Source organism: Callithrix jacchus, chromosome 11, assembly GCF_049354715.1.
Source record: "Callithrix jacchus isolate 240 chromosome 11, calJac240_pri, whole genome shotgun sequence".
In the NCBI taxonomy this organism is placed as follows: Eukaryota; Metazoa; Chordata; class Mammalia; order Primates; family Cebidae; genus Callithrix; species Callithrix jacchus.
In genome coordinates this window covers 98,984,033-99,003,515 of record NC_133512.1, presented here as the reverse complement: position 1 = coordinate 99,003,515, position 19,483 = coordinate 98,984,033, and the positions used below count along the sequence as shown (strand labels likewise).

The following is a 19,483-nucleotide window of genomic DNA, read 5'->3' as shown; positions in this document are numbered from 1 at the left end:
CTGGGAAATACAGAAGGGAAAGTGAGTTTGAAGGGAGAGACACCAGTCGGGAGACTAAGCGTAACTGACCCTCATTTGAAACTCTTGGTAGAGGGAATGGGGAGGAAACATGAGGAAAATAGATAGGATTTGACGTTTGGGCAATTAGAAGAGAAGGTGGTGCTTTCGTAACTCCTAGGATTCCGAGTTGAGCAGCTGAGGCTTCTGTTAACTAAGTTGGGACGAAAGGCAGGGAGAGGGGTTCGATGTTGAACGTGAGTCTGTGGCCTTTGGAAGATCCAGTGGAAGGAGGAGGAAGAGCTGGAGTGAGGAGCCCTTTGGAGCGGTTGTTGAGGGTTGGGCAAAGTAGAAGATGCCACAGCAAATCCAGTGGCTTGTTGCTGATTTTCTTATTCCTGAAATTAACTTGAAACTGTAGAAATGTATTATTAAAATCCTCAACAGAGCTTTTTGTGAAGTGTATATATAACCTGAAGCTTCAGTTTTCTTGCCTACGCAGTTTTACCTAATCTTGGTCGTACACTTAAAACTCAGGTTGGCTGTATTATTACCGTCTTTTTCAGGAATTCCATTTATTTAAAACTTAAAGAGGATTTAATAATTTCTTATGGAATTCAAGAATTTCTGAGCTTGAGCTTTCTAGTCTCAGTTCTGAGTGGCATAGAGTATCCTTCAACCTGCTCAATTGTTTTCTAATGTATGTAGCAAATAGATTACAAGAGAACATAGCATGTTCCATGTTAAGAAGCAAGCTTCCTATGGCAGTGAACACTAGCAAACCCATTTCCCCTCTAAGACAGAATATTTCCAGTACTGCGGAAGCTCCCTGAGTGCTTCTTCCCAAACCCATCGTTACCCCACATTTTAATTGTCTGCCCTTTCCCCAAATGTTTTTGCTTCTGTTTTTACTTATGTTATATGAGTTTGCTGAGTTTTTTGTTAGCTTTTTATTATGGAAAGTAGAAACTTCAGTGTACCTGTCTCTCAGCTGTTTTTCTCTGCAAAATTTTAAAGTAAATCACAGCCATCACAACATTTTAATCACAAAAGTATGTATCTCTAGCTAGTGCTTTTTTTTTTTACATAAGTACAATGAAACCACAGTAGCCAGTGTTTTAAGCAGGTAAATGTGTGTGGTTCATGATGGTGCCTTCCGTTCATGTGAGGGAGAGCTAATCTCTCTTTTCATAGAAGTACTCTTTTAAAATTAATCTTAGATATAAAAGTGATATACTGTTTATATTTCTTTGTTACCTTTATTTCCCACTCAAGACTCCTGAACTTCATCCATGTTGAAGCGTGTAGCTGAAGTTGGCTCATTTTGTGAGGTCTGTTGACTAGTCCCACTGCTTCGTTGGGAATTCTCCTGTGGACATGTGGGTTGTGTCCAGGTTTGTTTGTTTTGCTCTTATAAACAGAGCAGCAAATGCATGTGCTTGCATATTTTGTGGTGTTCATATACAAGAGTTTCTCTAGGTCTAAATTGTTTTACTGTCAGTTTCACACCTTATGTGCCACACTGCAAGTAAAGCTTAAAATTCTTAAAGTTTTAATTTTAAGAAGTTATATTCTGCTCTATTGTATATTTAGGAATTGTCAAAGTAATAATAGATTAGGAGAATACATAAGGTGTAATTGGTTAGATAGGTGGTGAAGAAATGCTTGGCCCTGTCCAATGTTGGGGCCATGGCTGAAAACTGTAAAGCAGAAGCTCCCTGCTCCTGAAGCTGGAGGTTTGAATCCCCAGTGGATCTCCCTATGGTCACTGACTGATGCGGGCCGTCAGGTCGTCTCTCTGTCTTCTGCACTAACAAACACCCTCAGCTGCCTGCTACATCCTCTGACTGGAGCTCCCCACTCCACTCCCCTCACTTCTTTACCCATCTCAGTTCTGCCTGGACCTCCCTAGAGTCCTCATCCATAATGGGAAACTCCTCCATAGCCGCTTCCCATACTACTTCAACCCCATTGCTATTCCATAAAGACTAAGACTCCTTAAAGCCCTCTCTAGGTGTGGCTGTTCCTGTCCTGACATCCTGCAGGCCTCCAGGCGGCAGGTAAGGGTCCACTGCCTCCTTGTGGGCGTTGACAGCCACAGACCCAGAGAAAGACTGGAGTTCCTCTGCTGCACTAGCCATTTCTCTCCCTGCAGTGGTCATCTGCTAACCACCAGAGTTCAGAAATTAATTGGATACTCTGGCACAGCCCAGAAACTTCCTGTCTACTGCTGACACCTATTACCAAAGATGGTTGCAGGCCACCCCAGGCTTCAGCCTCTCGTTTCCTTGAGCTCTGTTTTGTTGCAGTCATTTGCAGGTGGGGCCCTGCTGAGCCTTCTCACCTGGACTGCAGTGCTCCCACAGTCTGCCTTGACTGAGAGCCCCCCACTTCCTAGCCAGAGGCAGGAAGAGGGCAAGGCACGGGAGCCTGTTGGCATCATGCCCTTTCCAGCTTTCTTACTCCTTCACAGCCCACATGCTTAAGGTGGTCTGTCTTGTCCTACCCACCGATTCCAGTTAGGTTTCTGCTCAAGTAATAGTTAGCATCTTTGAAACAGTGTTGCCTTATTTAATCTGTACCACAAACCCGTGAGGCGGGTTAAGAGAGATGAAACACTTACAAGGTCATGGTTTTGTGCAATCACTGCCTTTTCTTCTCCTGGCTTCCAGGCTTGGTTCCTCCTCTTTGTTTTTGGCTATAACTTTGCAGTTACAAACTCTGGGTTTTCCATCATCTAGTCAGTTTTTAAATGTTACTCAGGACTCAGCTTGGGCTGTCTCTCTGCCGCATTCCCCTGAGGAACTGTGGTTCCCAGGATCAGGTGGTAATACACGCCAGAGATCAGCTTTCTGTAGGCCTCCCTTCTCTTCTGTGCTGTGGCCTGTGTCTCCAACTGCCTGGGATGATTAACAGGACCTCAGGTTCACACATCCAAGGGCAGCTGCCCTCCCATAGATATGTTCCTCTCTAATGTTTCCTGTCTCGGTAGATGTTATCATAGTCAATATCGTATTTATCAGATGGGTACATAAAGGTATTAATCACTCACTCGAGTAAGTAAAAAGTAAATACTTATAAGGCTGCTTGTTGCAGTATTATAATTGTTAAGTAAATACTTGAAAGCTTTTTGTAAGGTACTATTATTGATGAATAATGGAATATTATATGACTCACAAAAGAAAATGAGGTATATTTCATTAGTGAAGTGAGGTAATATCATTCTTAAGTGAAAAAAGTTGTCAAACCAATGTATGATTGATCCCCAAAGAGCTGGAAGTCAGTAGGGGTCAGCACAGATTCTTTTTTTTTTTTTTTCATTTTAAAGTCATGTTCCTTGAAATACTGGGATTTTCTTGAAACACTACTGGTCTCGAGATGTATTCACGAAAAAATATTTCGTGGCCAAGTAAGTTTGAGAGAAGATGCTTTATACTGCTTTTCTGATGGAAATGTATAAGATGTTCACTTATCAAGACCTCTGAAGTCTTGTGGCAAAGTATTTAACTTCACTAAAGCTAGTACTTCCCGAATTCCCTTGATGTTCAGTTCAGTTGATGTTCCAATTAGTGTTTAGTGGAAGACTTGTACGTGCTCTTTTTCAGAAGCTCTTTCAGTATGCATGGATGAAACTGAATTACTAATATCAAAGAAGACATATTTTTCAGGATTTTTGCAGGTCGTTTAGTTAGTTCACACTTCTACTCAATGAAGGAATCATATGCACCATTAATCTTGAGAAACAGGCTGTCTGATTAGTTCACAGTTGGGATTGTTAGGGAGCTTGTTTAATATTGATTCTGTTGGCTTTCATCTTCCTTTGGAATCACAGTCTTTTCTGTGAGACAAGTGCTTAAATATATGACTGCCCTTCTTCTGTTAGACCTGTTTATTTTGACTGTTGTGTTCCATTATCTTCTAAGGGTTAGATGAAAGTAAAGTAAAACTGTGGCACGTGTGTGTCTGCGGTAAAAACTCATGTGGGCTCTGTGAGCCAGCAGCTAAGTGAGTGGAGGCACAGCTGGCTCTGCCGTTGCTTCTTGTCCTTGACTAATTGCATTTTGTGCCTTGTTTTCCTGTCAAGAAAATGATAATCCCTCTCTGGGGATTAGCAAGAGTTTGTGAGCATGGTTTGGGCTGGCCACCTAGAGAACACTGAAGTTGTGAGGGGCCCTGTGGCTGCCCCTGCTGTTGGCCTGCTTCACTCACCAGCCAGCTGTGTGTCCAAGCCAGGAGGTGGCACATCAGCAGGTTACACGCCTGAAACTCCTGGATATTCATAACCCCGATGATCTCCTATCCCAGAGTACTTTTGAAAACTACCTGATTTCCTAAGTATATGTATATTTTTTGTTTGTTTCTAATGTCTTTAGGTTTGGGGACCTCCTAAGTTTTCTAGCTATGAGATGTGATTTATGAGGAAATACTTTTACCCCTTACCTAAAAACCATTGGAACCTCTCAGACTTTTATAAAATCTGATTAAGATTGACAGTTTTTGATGGCCTGATTATGAGATGGTGGATATATCCTCACCACCATTTTAATTTAGTTTGTAAATTAAAATTCAACATTAACAGAGAAGCAAGTGTTTTGTAGGCACCTATATTCTATGTTATTGTTCCAGGCAGTTTTACAGTCAGTTTCATTCACCAGACACTTAAGTGATGCTTCAGCAGATTAAGTATGGGCATTCACACTCACATACACACGCACACACACCCTCTAAACTGGAAAACCACTACCTGAGCCTCTTGTATCCATTGGAGCAGGCTGGTAGATACAGAGGTGGCCCACCCAGATGCCCCTTCAAGGAAAGACTTGACTCCCAGCATTAGTGCCATTGAGCCTCAGCTGCAGAGCTGCCTGGTCCGGGCTGTGCCCTTCTCAGCCCAGTGGGAGTTAAAGGCTTGGCCTGCAGCCCATGTGAGACCCACTGGCAATACTTGTTAAAAAGTTCCCTGCCAGGTTGGTGCTGGCTCTATAGGGCCTACATCACAGTTCATCTTTTCAGTGCCCTGTCTGCTTCCTCTGTCATCTCGTGGGTGCCCATCTCTAAGAAGCACCTTCCAACCAAGCTGGGTCTCAGCATCTGCTCCAGAGAGCCCCACCTGGGACCTGCTCACAGTCTCTGTTACTGCCCAGCATGTGTTTAACCTATCTGTCCTTTAAGACAGTTACATGATGTGCTTACTTCTAACATTTCCCTTTAGACTTTGTTTTAGGTTTCTTTGCCGTATTAGTTATTAATGTTTTAAGTACATAGGTGAGGCTCTGTAGGGGATATTGAAAATGTAAGATTAGGTCATCGTCTTTAAACCTGCCCACTTAAGTATGAATTTTTGAAAACCTCAGATCAACTCTGCATGAATTTTAGATACTCAGAGGGAACAACTAGAAGAGGGGAATGGATAGAGAAGAATAAATCACATAACAGCAGGAATAGAAGATTTTGCTAGTTTTTCAGCATATTTGGAATATAAACAGGTGTGATGTGGCATAAAGTTACCATGTGTAGACCTGGACACAGAAAGTGTACAGCAAGTAAACTTGACAGTGTGACAGGAAAAGTTGTATATGATCTCATACATTTATCAGTGAGTGGTTTTTTGTTTGTTTTCGTTTTAGACAGAGTCTCACTTTGTTGCCAGTCTAGAGTTCAGTGGCCCAATATCTCCCAGGTTCAAGTGATTCTCCTGCCTCAGCCTTCCAAGTAGCTGGGATTACAGGTGCATGCTACCACACCCAGCTAATTTTTGTATTATTAGTAGAGACAGGGTTTCACCATTTTGGCTAGGATGGTCTCAGTCTCTGGACCTCATGATCCACCCATCTGGGCCTCGCAAAGTGCTGGGATTACAGACGTGAGCCACCATGCCTGGCCATCAGTGAGTTTTAATAGAGTAAGATCCGTAATTGGAATCAAATGTGATACAAAGAATAGGGAATATGAAACAAACATATTTGATGTGCTTACGCTGAGACAGGAGAATGGAGGTATTAGGGAGAAAAATTCACACTGACACTTTATTTGCTATATTTTAACTTTGCTGGAGGATAACTGGTGTCTCGACTTTATCTTTTATATTGTCCTCAGAGTTGCAGTGTTTATCTTAGTTTTTCAAAAGTCAAACTTTAGGAAAAAAATCGGAGTTTCTTAAATTTCAAAATATTTGAATAGATTTAATACTGCTACCATTAGGACTGACTTGTTAACTCTTTAAAACTATGGGCTCTTTTAATTGGAGATGTTGAGGTTTCCTCATTTAACAAATAGGCAATTGATGGTTGTTTTTTCCTTTGACTCTTTCAGTGGTTTCACTGTTTTGACACCTTGAAAATGGAAGAACCTAGACTGGAGTGTACTAGTTTGTGGTCCTGCTACTTTGTAGCATTAGAATCTTGCCAAGTTTGATTGCTTCTTTGAATTAGTTTCTTCGTCTGAAAAGGAAGGGTCAGAACTATCTTTAAGGTTAACCTTAAAGGGACTATATTTGGCTCTTAAGAACAAATGCTTTTGGTACACAAATGCACAGCACGTAAAGTTTCTGATTTTACAAGTAGGTTACATACCAAAAGTTATGTGTCAGTGTCTTAGATGCACACTTGGCCGGGTGCCCTGTGGCTCACGCCTATAATGCCAACACTTTGGGAGGCTGAGGCTAGACGATTGCTTGAGCTCACGAGTTCAAGACCAGCCTGGGCAACATGGTAAAACCCCATCTCTACACACACACACACACACAAAAATTAAAATTAGCCAGGCGTGGTTGTGCCAACGTGTAGTTCCACTTACTTGGGAGGCTGAGGTGGGAGGATCACCTGAGCCCAGGGGTCGAGGCTGCAGAGAGCTGTGATCCTGCCACTGCACTCCAGCCTGGGTGACAGAGTGTTGCCATATTTAAAAATAAATAAGCACACTTTATTCTATAGCTGTAGCATTATGAAAGTAGACCATGTCTGTTTTGGTTTACTATTAACAGTCAATAATACCTAAGATGGTGCCTGGCATATGGTAGTTTCCTACTAAATATTTGTTAAAACTAAGTAGTCACTAAAATTCTGTAATTTTCAGAAACCTGTTTAAACACTGTTTTGGGGTATGTATACATTTGCAGTGACCAAAATAATATAAAACATGACTAAATGAAACAGGAAGACATAAAGTTTAGCCTAAAATCCAATATTTGAAGGAAAAAGTTTAGACAACAGAAGTTATCATTTTGTAGAGATTCTCAAGAGGGATTTTGAGCAAGTTCAGATGCTTGATGATACTGGTATTTTATTTCTAAATCTTTGAAAAACGTACAGCTTTTCAGTTTCTTAATTTATTCCCTCAATTATTTGTGTGACATATTTGTTGACCTGCATGCCAGGCTCTGTATGAGATTGTTACGAGCCAGTGGTGCTTGCATTCCAGTGAAGTGAGGGAGTTACAATACAGAAACAAGTGCGGGATTACAGCCTAGAGTAAGTGTTAAGAAGGGAAAATCCCACTTAAAGGCAAACCTGAACAGCTTCTGGGACTTCCTAGTAAGTTTCCTTTGAAAGTATGACTGGAAGGCAACTTGAAGTGGGGGTACTCTGCAGGCAGAAGCAGCAGCAGATGCAGAGATCCTCTGGCTGGGAAAGGAGACTGGCATGGCCAGGGAAGGGGACATCCATGCGGCTGAACCCGAGAGGAGGAAGAGGGAGAGTTGAGGTTTTGTTAAGAGGCCAATGAAGAGAGAGAAAAGGATCCGATAGTGCCCTATTCAGGATTTCCCTTCTACAAACACTGCCTTGGCTCTTGGGGTGACAGCCTATTCAGAATCACGATGACACCATTTTAAGATGACAGCAATTTTATGCAGCAAATTGCTATGTCAAGACTGACACAAGCAGATGCAAGGTACTGGAATCTAGTTTAAACAACTAAAATAGTGGCCCAGGTAAGAGATGATGACGATGATGTTTACTAGAGGAGGAAATGGAGGTGAGTGAATGAATTTGAAGTCACTTTAAAAGTGAAAGTCCGGGCCGGGCGTGGTGGCTCAAGCCTGTAATCCCAGCACTTTGGGAGGCCGAGGCGGGTGGATCACGAGGTCAAGATATCGAGACCATCCTGGTCAACATGGTGAAACCCCATCTCTACTAAAGATACAAAAAAATTAGCTGGGCATGGTGGCGCATGCCTGTAATCCCAGGTACTTGGGAGGCTGAGGCAGGAGAATTGCCTGATCCCAGGAGGCGGAGGTTGCGGTGAGCCGAGATCGCGCCATTGCACTCCAGCCTGGGTAACAAGAGCGAAACTCCGTCTCAAAAAAAAAAAAAGTGAAAGTCCGTAGCCCTTGAATATGAAAGATGAGGGCTGTGGCATCAGGCTCGTTCCCAGGTTTCTGACTTGTGGATACATGGGGTGGTGCCACTCACTGACATGGACAACACTGATGGGGAAAGGCATTTGAGGGGCAGAGTAGAACATTTTTTCAGTTGCTGATAGAAATTAGAAGAGAAGGAAAAGTAGTAAAAGAGCATCTAGAGGGATATGAGAAAGCTCATCCAAGATAGAATTAACTGAACTGCAAGTTTAGGGAATTTAAGTGATAATTTCTCCCTAGGGAAAAGTTGAGTAAGTGACGGAAAGTAGGGTGGGTCCAAACAGTCGATCCTATCAGATGGCACCACCAATCCAAACACACTTATTAATATTAAGTGTGCTGTTGACCTTCCCAAAGTAGATGATGAAAGGAAAGCACATGGACACTACACACAGGAAACGTTTGCAGAGTGGTTGCTGAGTTGTTAGTTTCTTAAAACTTGAGTAAGTCCTTGTTTTAAATATTTATATATTCCACATTTGAACGTACCTATTTGAATGTAAGACATAAAATATTTTAGGTTCCGGAATGATGTGGATCCATAAAATACTAAGTTCCGTAGCCCGGAATATAAATACATATTGGAGAATAGGTTTCAGTGGCTCTGATTTACTCCATAGGCGTGGCCTCACAGGGTCCCTAAATGTGCCTTAGATGGCCGGGCGCAGTGACTCACACCTGTAATCCCAGCACTTTGGAAGGCCGAGGCAGGCAGATCACGAGGTCAAGAGATCGAAACCATCATGGCCAACATGGTGAAATCCCATCTCTACTAAAAAATACAAAAAATTAGCTGGGCGTGGTAGCACACGCCTGTAGTCCCAGCTACTTGGGAGGCTGAGACAGAAGAACTGCTTGAACCCGGGATTGCAGTGAGCTGAGATTGCATCACTGCACTCCAATCTGGCGACAGAGCAAGACTCTGTCTAAAAAAAAAAAAGTTTGCCTTAGATTACACAGAACTCTGTAATGCCATTGAGGATAAAGGATGAGCTGACTTACATGACAGGGTAGCTTGGACGTGGGTTTGCAGACCTTGATAACCTAGCCTCCTTGTTCCAGGTCTCGTTTACTTCCCAACAACATTTTACGAAGCCATTAAAATTACTCAATGTTTCTTGATTTGCACTAGAAATACCTATTTAAAACCTTTACGTTTTGATGTGATATACATAGGTAGTCCTTAAATTATGTCTGTGATACTATACATTGAGAAGTACTGATTTGATACAATATTGAATACCTGAGTTACTTTATGGGTCAAGATGCTGAAGCATTATGAATTGTATTTGGCACTAGTTTTATATTCTTAGAAATAATAGCCACTACCATGTATTAAGCATTTGCTGTATGTTAAGTATTTTCTTATACATTATCTTATTTAAACTCTACAACCACCATTGAAGGACAGTGATTGGCCTCCATTTTTAAGACTAGGAAATTAAAGCTTCACGAGGTTCAGAAACTCACCCAGTACCGAATGTACCTGCCTAGTAGGTGTGGCATTGAGCTTCAAACTCAGGTATCTCTAAATTCAGAGTACGTTTCAAATCTTGATAATTCTTGCCAGAATCCTTTCTTAAAAAGAGTGCCTATTTCCTTTCATTTTCAGCCTCACCAACATTTGCATTCTTGCTGAGCTTAAAAGTCATAGGTAACTTGTGAGAGTGAAATGATTTTTCCTATTTATTAGCTGTTTGTGTTTCTGGGATATTCCTGAGCATATCCTTTGCCCTTTTTTCTTTGCACTTGTCTTTCTAATTGTCACCTAAGTCAAGTGATACATATTTTTGATAACTTTAAAAGGCAAAGGCCATAGAGTTAGTTGTGCTTGTGTGAACTTTTACCCAGCCTTTCTCTTGAGTGCTAATACTATCATGATTTTGAACTAAATGTCTAACTAAGCATTTTTTTTTGTACACAGACCATATGATTAATGAGAGTGTTTTTACATAGAGAAATGGTCTCTGGACTACAGTGGGCCCTGCTGATGCCTGGAGACTCAGTGTTTCTATGAGTGTGTGTCACCCTATTATAGCACCCCAGAGAGAATTCACTAATTCTCCTTATTTCTTCCTCAGGTTGCCTGCAATGAGATTGCATTCTCTACATTTAAAGGACATCCTTTCTGAGCCGCTGTGAATAAATTCGGAATGGTACTGTATATTTTCATCTAATGGAGAACTAGCTGTACTTTGAATAAGGATTGCTGCACTGGACGACTTGAGAACATCCCTCACAATGTCATCAACCCGGAGCCAGAACCCCCATGGCCTGAAGCAGATTGGCCTGGACCAGATCTGGGACGACCTCAGAGCCGGCATCCAGCAGGTGTACACACGGCAGAGCATGGCCAAGTCCAGATACATGGAGCTCTACACGTATCCTCCTGCCTAGCGCAGGTTGATTTGATTAGAGTTTTGTTTATTTACTAGTATGACCTATGAATTAGTGTGATTTTATGTCATTTTTCTCCTCCCAATTCATCATGTAAAATAATTGCAGTTCATTTTTAGCCTTAAGTTTTTGAACAGAGTAGAACTGGTTCATTAGTAGTCAAATGCAGTGCTGGTCAGTACAGTCACCACTAGACCCATGTAACTATTTACATTTGAAATATTTTGAAGGTTCCGTTCCTTAGGCGCACTAGCTGTGTTTCCAGTGCTCAGGAGTCAGATAATAAAATATTTCTGTCATTGTAGAAGGTTCCATTGGGCAGCACTGGTCTAAAGCAAGGTCCTGAAGTTCTCAGTAGATCATTTGTTTTACTGTCCATTTGTTTACATATTGTCTATGACTGCCTTGTGTTATGGAAACAGCTGAGTAGTTGTGTTAGAAACAGTTTGGTGTATGAAGCCTGAAATATTTACTGCCTGCCCTTTCACAGGAAAAGTTCTTTGACCTGATCTAAAGGGACAGAACATTGAGCGAAGGTTTTCCTGTTATGGCCCTATTTTTTTGTGTGTTCAAGACAAGGTCCTGCTCTGTCACCCAGGCTGGAGTGCAGTGGCGTGGTCACAGCTCACTGCAGCCTCAACTGCCTGGGCTCAAGCAACCCTCCCATCTCAGCCTCCCAAGTAGCTGGGACCGCAGACACGTGCCGCCACACCTGGCCATTTTTTTTTGTTTGTAGAGACAGAGTCTTGCTATGTTACCCAGGCTATGGCCCTATTTTTTTAAATAACAGTATTTAAAAGGTATTTTATTCCTTTAGTATTTGGTCTGTGATGTGCATGGGGGACTGTGCCGTGTGCTGCAAAGGCAATGAGGGTGGAAAAGAGGCGGCTGCTGCTATTCATGTGGTTGTAGACACGCTGCCTAATTTGGAGGGTTTCTTGATTCCGTACACATACAACGTTGAAATTAGAGTTAAGCTCACTCAGGAGAGAGGAGATTGCTACTGATTCTAGGACTTTAAAGCTGCTGATTCAACAGAGCTTCAGGTTTAAATTTTTAGAATATATCAGTTATGATCAAACTAGGTTTTGTCATATTCTAGTATATTCTTACATAGGTTAATATTTTAGAATCCTAAAAAAAAATTAAGTAGATATAAAACTGTGTCCATCTCTGAATTCACTTAAAATGTATTGTGTGTGTTTGCATTTTTACATATGTATATGCACTTACATATAGGATACTCTTTTAAAATAATAGCTTTATTGAGATATAATTACATACCATAAAATTCACCCTTTTAAAAAGTATACAATGCAGTGGTTTTTAGTAGATTTACAGGTTTACAACTGTCACCACTGTCTAATTTTCGAACATTTTAATCACCCCAGAACGACACCTTGTACCCATTAGCAGTCACTCCTCATGCCCTCTTTCCCCCAAGCCCTGGCAACCACTCATTTACTTGGTCTTTCTGAATTTGCTCATTTGTACACTTTACATAAATAGAATCATATGATGTGTGGGCTGCATGTGTGGCTCTTTGACTTAGCATGCTCACAGGCTTCATCCCCATAGCACGCATCACTGTACATCATTCATTTTTATGACTCAGTTGTATGTCTAGTCTACATTTTGTTTACCCATTGATTAGTGATGGGTATTTGGGTTACTTCTACCTTTTACCTGTTATTAATACCATTGTACACATTGTGTGCGAGTTTTTGAGTGGCTCTATGACTTCTGTTCTCTAGGGTGTGTACCTGGAGTGGGATTGCAGGGTCCTGTGACAGGTAGGATGTTCTTGAAAAAATAGCGTCTTTGCCAACTGAGAGGATATTATGTCACCCAACAGGGTCCTGGCTGCTTAGGTATGACAATTTCTTAATTCATGTAAGAAAGCTGAAGATGGTGGTTCCACTGGTGAGGCAAGACAAGACATTGGTTGGATTTCTGATAAACAGAAAGCAGGAGACACTGCTCCAGAGCCCAGGGAGGTATCATTGCTGATCTATCTCTGGAGAATTTCTTTTTAAAATCCACATTACTGAGTTAGAATTAATATGCCTTGTAAGTCATGCTTTTTTTTCTTTTTGAGATGGTGTCTTGCTCTGTTGCCCAGACTGGAATGCAGTGGCACAATGTCAGCTCACTGCAATCTCCACCTCCAGGGTTCAAGCGATTCATTCCCTGCTTCCGCCTCCTGAGTAGCTGGGACTATAGGCACGTGCTAATTTTTTTGTGTTTTAGTAGAGAAAGGGTTTCACCTCGTAATCCACCCTCTTTGGCCTCCCAAAGTGCTGGGATTGTAGGCATGAGCCACCATGTCCAGCCTTGGGAATTTCTTAATGTGTTCTTTCTTTTTTTTTTTTTTTGAGACAGAGTTTCTCTCTTGTTACCCAGGCTGGAGTGCAATGGCGCGATCTCCGCTCACTGCAACTTCCGCCTCCTGGGTTCAGGCAATTCTCCTGCCTCAGCCTCCTGAGTAGCTGGGATTACAGGCACGCGCCACCATGCCCAGCTAATTTTTTGTATTTTTAATAGAGGCGGGGTTTCACCATGTTGACCAGGGTGGTCTCGATCTCTTGACCTCGTGATCCACCCGCCTTGGCCTCCCAAAGTGCTGGGATTACAGGCGTGAGCCACCACGCCCAGCCCCCTTTTTTTTTTTTTTTCTTTTGAGACGGAGTTTTGCTGTTGTTACCCAGACTGGAGTGCAATGGCACGATCTCGGCTCACCGCAACCTCTGCCTCCTGGGTTCAAGCAATTCTCCTGGCTCGGCCTCCCAAGTAGCTGGGACTACAGGCACGCACCACCATGCCCAGCTAATTTTTGTATTTTTAGTAGAGACGGGGTTTCACCTCATTGACCAGGATAATCTCGATCTCTTGACCTCGTGACCCACCCGCCTCGGCCTCCCAAATTGCTGGGATTATAGGCATGAGTCCAAGCCCGGCCAATGTGTTCTTTCTAACTAAATCCAGTTGGTCCTTTTTCTGATGGATTATTTTTGCTCATAACACAATGAGACTTTGTATGCTAGCAGAAATTTTCGAAATCTTGTTTATACAAATAATTAAATTCATATAATTTGTAGTTGTTCTAATACCTGCAACTTTTTTTTTTCAGGACTACCACTCAAATTCGGTATTTTTTTCCCCCAGTTTTGTCTGAGAATAGATTTCTAAAAATTGGAGAACCTAAACTGAGTCTAAAATAGCTTATTCGAATTCTTTAGACATTATTTATGAAACAACAGCTACAGTTTGAGTTCTCTGTGTCAGGCGTTGTGCGTGGAACTGTCCACGCTTCATTAAGCCTCATCTTGGCAGTTACCTTCCTCTGTGGATAAGCTTCAGGAATCCGGTTGTATAGCAGCCAGTGGTGTTGGTGAGGCGGGTACTAAGGTTCTCAGCGGTCTGAATCTGGAATCGCCTTTAGCCACTCTATAGCATTCAGCTACTGTATTTGAATGAATCATATTTCTCAGAGTATTAAATTTCTGTATTTTCTTTGAGAAGTTGTGGAGATGTATTTTGATTAACTCTTCCATATATTAGAATTGAAGTGAAAGCAGTAGAGTGTATACTTACATTTATTAATTATTGAAAATCATAAAATATGATGTTACCCCCCAACTCTTCACATATATTTTCAGTATCTTTGTGAGAACTGGAAGAATTCTGAGTCGTCTGTTAACATTTTTGTAGCGCCATCTTCACTGTAAGCCATTTACGCATGGTACTTTTTGGAATTGCATATATATTGCCATTACTGCTGTTTTATTCCAGCCCCAGGTTGTATAACAGCAGTTTTTCAAGAAGGTTTCTCTTACTAGTATATATTTGGTCATTTAAAAATAATCTCCTAAAGGCCTGTTCACCGTGACATATAACACTTGCAGTTGTAAGGTTACGTTTCAGGGTAGGAGGTCCTTTGGATCGGGAAAGAAGGAGCTGGCAGTGCATCTCACTGTTCTAGTATCACAGTATCACTTTGCAAAATTAGACATGCCTCATCAGCAGTTGGCAAAGGAAGTGGGTTAGAAAGGAAAACTTGTTGAGAGAAAAAAAGGGATTCTTTTCCTTCGCATAACTCTGGCTAGTACCTAACAGCTAGATTTTTACCCATTGTGTATCCTGGTGGAGCAAATGGACTTGTTTTAGAAAAATAACCTTCTTGGTCTAAAACAAATACTCGGAGCCTTTAGGAACCTGTGACATTTGTGGTTGCAGTAGCAGGGAGGTGGGTCATCATATAGCATAAATATTTATCTCGACTTTCAACTCAAAGTCGTGAAAGAGAGAAGGGAATTTTGGAAAAGCCAAAAAAAAAAAAGAAAAGAAAATGACCAGAAAGAAAGAGCCACTTTAGTTAACTTGGTTTTCAGCCGTTTCACAAAGATTTCATTTTTTTCCTAAACCTTCAGCCTTGAGCCATCACCCTTTACTGTGTGTCTGTCTGGGTTTTGTGGTGGTGGTTTTTTGTTTTTTTTTTTTTTTTTAAGAGACGGGGTCTTGCTATGTTGCCCAGGCTTGAGTGTAGTGGCTATTCACAGGCACAGTCCCACTACTGATCAGCATGGGAGTTTTGACCTGCTCCATTTCAGACCTGGGCTGGTTCACCCCTCCTTAGGCAACCTGGTGGTCCCCCACTCCTGCTCCCGGGAGGTCACCATATTGATGCCAAACTTAGTGTGGACACCTGATCGGCATAGTGCAATACAGCCCAGAACTCCTGGAATCAAGAGATCCTCCAGCCTCAGCCTCCCAAGTAGCTGACACTACAGGCTTGCACCACCACGCCCAGTAAGTCTGACTGTTAAGCACTTCCAAATATTCACTTCTAGTTCTCTATGGTGTCTTACATGTGTATAGTTACAATGCAGCAGTGTGTGTGTGTGTGTGTGTGTGTGTGCGCGCGCGCGCCAGAAATACTCTCTATCACCAAGGTTGGATTGCAGTGGTGTTTTTTTGGTTCACTACAGCCTTCAGCTGGGGTCAAGTGATCATCTTGCCTCAGTCTCCAAGTAGCTGGGATCATAGGCACACAACACTACATCTGTCTTAATTTTTATAGAGACAGGGTTTCACCATGTTGCCCAGGCTGGTGTCGAACTTCTGGACTCAAGTTCTCCACCTGCCTGGGCTTCCCAAAATGCTGGGATTACAGGCATGAAGCCACCATACCTGGCCTCATTTTCTTTTGCAATAAAATACATAGAATAAAGTTCTATGCAGGTGGGTAAATAATACTAGGGTTTTCTTCCTTTTGAATTTGAAGTAGATATTGACATTCCTTAATCAATTTATCGACACCACTATATTTTGCTTGTGCTTAGCTTAGAACACAAACATGAGTCCTGGCTACAGGAGAGGCATTTAAGGGGATGCAGTGAAGTACGAGGGTCTGGTCCAGCTAGTGCAGGTGTCAGGTCACTTGTGGGAGGTTTCTGTTCATTTTTCTGGGCCCTAGACCTTCCTGTGTCTTGTTTCCAGGTCGGGAATCTCAGATTCATAATTTCAGTGTACACTTTCATGTTGATGTCTTTCTCTCTTTTTCTCCCTACCTGAATAAATTCTCATAAACTTTGAAGTTTCTATTTGTTGTCCTGTACAGTGCTGTGGCCTGAATTAGTTTTGTTCTTTAACCGTTTTTTCCCCATCTTCTTTCCCCTCACTAGTACCGTAAGGATCTCATTCATATTTCATGGCCTTGGTTGCTCTCAGTAAGTCATAACATAAGCACATTCAGAATTCACATTTAATTTTCTGTTTTGATGTTTTACGATAAGATTCGTGATTGTTGGGGGTCAGGGCACTTTTTCACCCGAGTCAATCTGCTGAGCCCTTGGAGCCTGCGGCTGTGCTTTGCAGGAACACTGTGCCAGGACATGCTGGTCCCTGCTGCAGCTCAGCACCTGCCCATTGAGCAGTGCCCTTTTCAGGTCCACACTGACCGTCGCCTTCCGTTCCGTAGGAGCTGCAGCAGCAGGAGAGTGCTCAGGTGGCAGCCTTCCTACTTCGCCGGCTTACTGCAAAATTCTCTCCTTTATCAACCAAAATTTCAAAGAACAGCAGATCAAACAGAAGAAATAACAAATCGTCTTCTAAGTAGATTAATGATGATCCATGTCTGTTTTAGAATAACCAGCCAGCCCAACAAATGTGTTTAGACACTTTTCATCTTGCACTCTTCATTTAGGAGTCTTACATTAATCTGATTCTGCTCACCTAGTGAGCATGGCTTACAGCAAATGAACCTAAATACAGAAAGTTTTTCATATTTTTCGGATGTAATCCTTCCTTCTCTTACGTATATATATGTTTATCCATACTTTTAGCTTAAGTCTGTAAAAGGACAGACTGGTTCACAAAAAAGAAGAAATGCAAATAGTAAGCATATGGGGAAATGTTCAATCTTGTAACTGTCAAAGAAATGAAGAATTAGGCCACGCCTTTAATTCCCAGAATTTGGGAGTTTTCAAACTCCTGAGATCAAGTAATCTACCCACCTTGGATCACTTGATCTCAGGAGTTTGAAACCAGTCTGGGCAACATAGCAAAACCTTATCTGTAATTAAAAAAAAAAAAATTAGCCAAGGGTGGTGGTGCGTGCCTGTAGTCCGAACTACTCAGGAGGCTGAGGCAGGAGAATCACTTGCACGTGGGAGGTCAAGGCTGCAGTGAGTTGTGATTGCACTGCTGCACTCCAGCCTGGGCAACAGTGGATCTGTTTTTACCTGTCAGATTGCAAAACCTTGTAAAGAAATGACTACTACAGCCAGTGTTAGCAAGGAGACCAAGCTCTGCAGTGCAGGCAGAAATATTAGTTTGCTATGATCTTTCTGGAGGGAAATTTAGAAATGTATTCTTTTGTTTTGAGATTGGGTCTTGCTCTTTCACTAGGCTGGAGCGCAATGGCATGATCGTAGCTCAGTGCAACCTTCAACTCCTGGACTCAACTGATTCCACCCCGGCCCCCCACCCCACCTCAACCTCCTAAGTAGCTGGGACTGCAGGCGCACACCACCATACCTAACATTTTATTTTTTGCAAACGTGGGTCTTGCTAGGATGCCCAGGCTGGTCTTGAGCTCCTGGGGCCTCAAGCAGTCCTCCCATCTTGGCCTCCCAAAGTTGTGGGGTTATAGGCATGAACCACACAACCCTGGCCTATATATTTCTAGAGACATAAAAATGTACTTTGGTTCAGCAGTTTGTTTATTTTTAAACCAGTTGAGCCACTGCACCCGGCCTAGGAAGTACTGTATTTTTAATACCACTTTTAGTGCAGTCTTTCCACGTGATTTTTATACAAGTTACTTGTTTAAATTTCCATTTTGTAAGTCACATTTGGGAAACAAATGGTAGTACGAGATAATTCTGATATATCCTAAGGAAACAGTTGTATTCACAATTGTGTGCGCAAGGCTCTTCTGCATATTTTGATAATAGGAAACAACCTCAGTCTTCAATATTAAGGATTTGGTATAACTGTAAACGGCCATTAAACATTAAAAATGCAATGAAGACTATTGACATGGAATCATGTTCATGACATATTGCTGTGTGAATTGTGAACCGCCAGCACATGCTCCTGCTTCTGAAAAAGTTTATGTACACCATATTGAAAGGAACTGTCCCTTATAAGGTGGTGGGTTTATAGGTGATTTTTTTTAAATTGCTCTACTTTGCCTTCTAGATTTTCAGTAGAGAGCATGCATTTAAAAGTACAGTTTATTAGTTTGCCTTTTGCAGATGCTAAGTCATTGTTTGCAAAATTCTCTTTACCTTTTATTACTGACCTGGTACTATTAAAATCATTTTTAGGATTGAGAAATTGTTTATCTGTCTTAAAGTAAGACCCTATAGAAATTACCAGATAGCATACTTTGTCACAAGTGATTTTTTCCTTTTTTTGGTTAGTATGACTATGGCACACTCTTCGGCTATTTTTTGAAGTTAGGTATTCATGGTATACATACTCTGAGTACTTTGAACATTATATGACACATTCTTTAGTTCATCATGATCAATTGCAAGTAGTTTTGCTTTTGAAGTATGCTATTAGATATAAATTTATTTGAAATTTATTTGCTTCATATGGGATTTTTTTTTCAGAAATGCATCTACCCACAGACTGGACAGGACTTTATTCTTTTATGACTGCACATGGATTATGCAGCATAGTATAACTTTGCCGTTTGGTACAGATAAACTTGTTAGCATGTGAAGATAGGAAGTACTATCTAGCTATCTAGATATAGATATAGATAGATAGAGATTTTTTTTTTTGAGACGGAGTTTTGCTATTGTTAACCAGGCTGGAGTGCAATGGCGCAATTTCGGCTCACCGCAACCTCCGCCTCCTGGGTTCAGGCAATTCTCCTGCCTCAGCCTCCCGAGTAGCTGGGATTACAGGCACATGCCACCATGCCCAGCTAATTTTCTGTATTTTAAGTAGAGATAGGGTTTCACCATGTTGACCAGGATGGTCTCGATCTCTTGACCTCATGAGCCACTGCGCCTGGCCTATATATTTTTTTAGTTAATTAATTTTATTTGTTTGTTGAGAGGGCACCTTGCTCTGTTGCCCCAGCTGGAGTGCAGTGGTGCAATCTTGGCTCACTGCAACCTCCGCCTCCTGGGTTCAAGGGATTCTCATACCTCAGCTTCCTGAGTGGCTGGGATTACCGGCGCATACCACCATGCCCAGCTAATTTTTGTA

The 19,483-nt window shown here is 41.8% G+C and overlaps 1 protein-coding gene across 7 annotated transcripts in view; it reads left to right on the top strand.

Moving 5' to 3' along the window:
• CUL1 (cullin 1) overlaps nt 1–19,483 on the top strand; it is a 106,124-nt gene that overhangs the window by 21,789 nt on the left and 64,852 nt on the right. For all 7 annotated transcript variants that reach the window (XR_013524174.1, XR_013524173.1, XR_013524175.1 and 4 more), the window contains exon 2: nt 10,438–10,737. Coding sequence is in view for 4 of the 7 variants with exons in the window: in XM_035254495.3 (XP_035110386.1) it covers nt 10,598–10,737 (140 nt within the window). In the remaining 3 variants the exon portion in view is untranslated. The remainder of the gene's footprint in view (nt 1–10,437; nt 10,738–19,483) is intronic.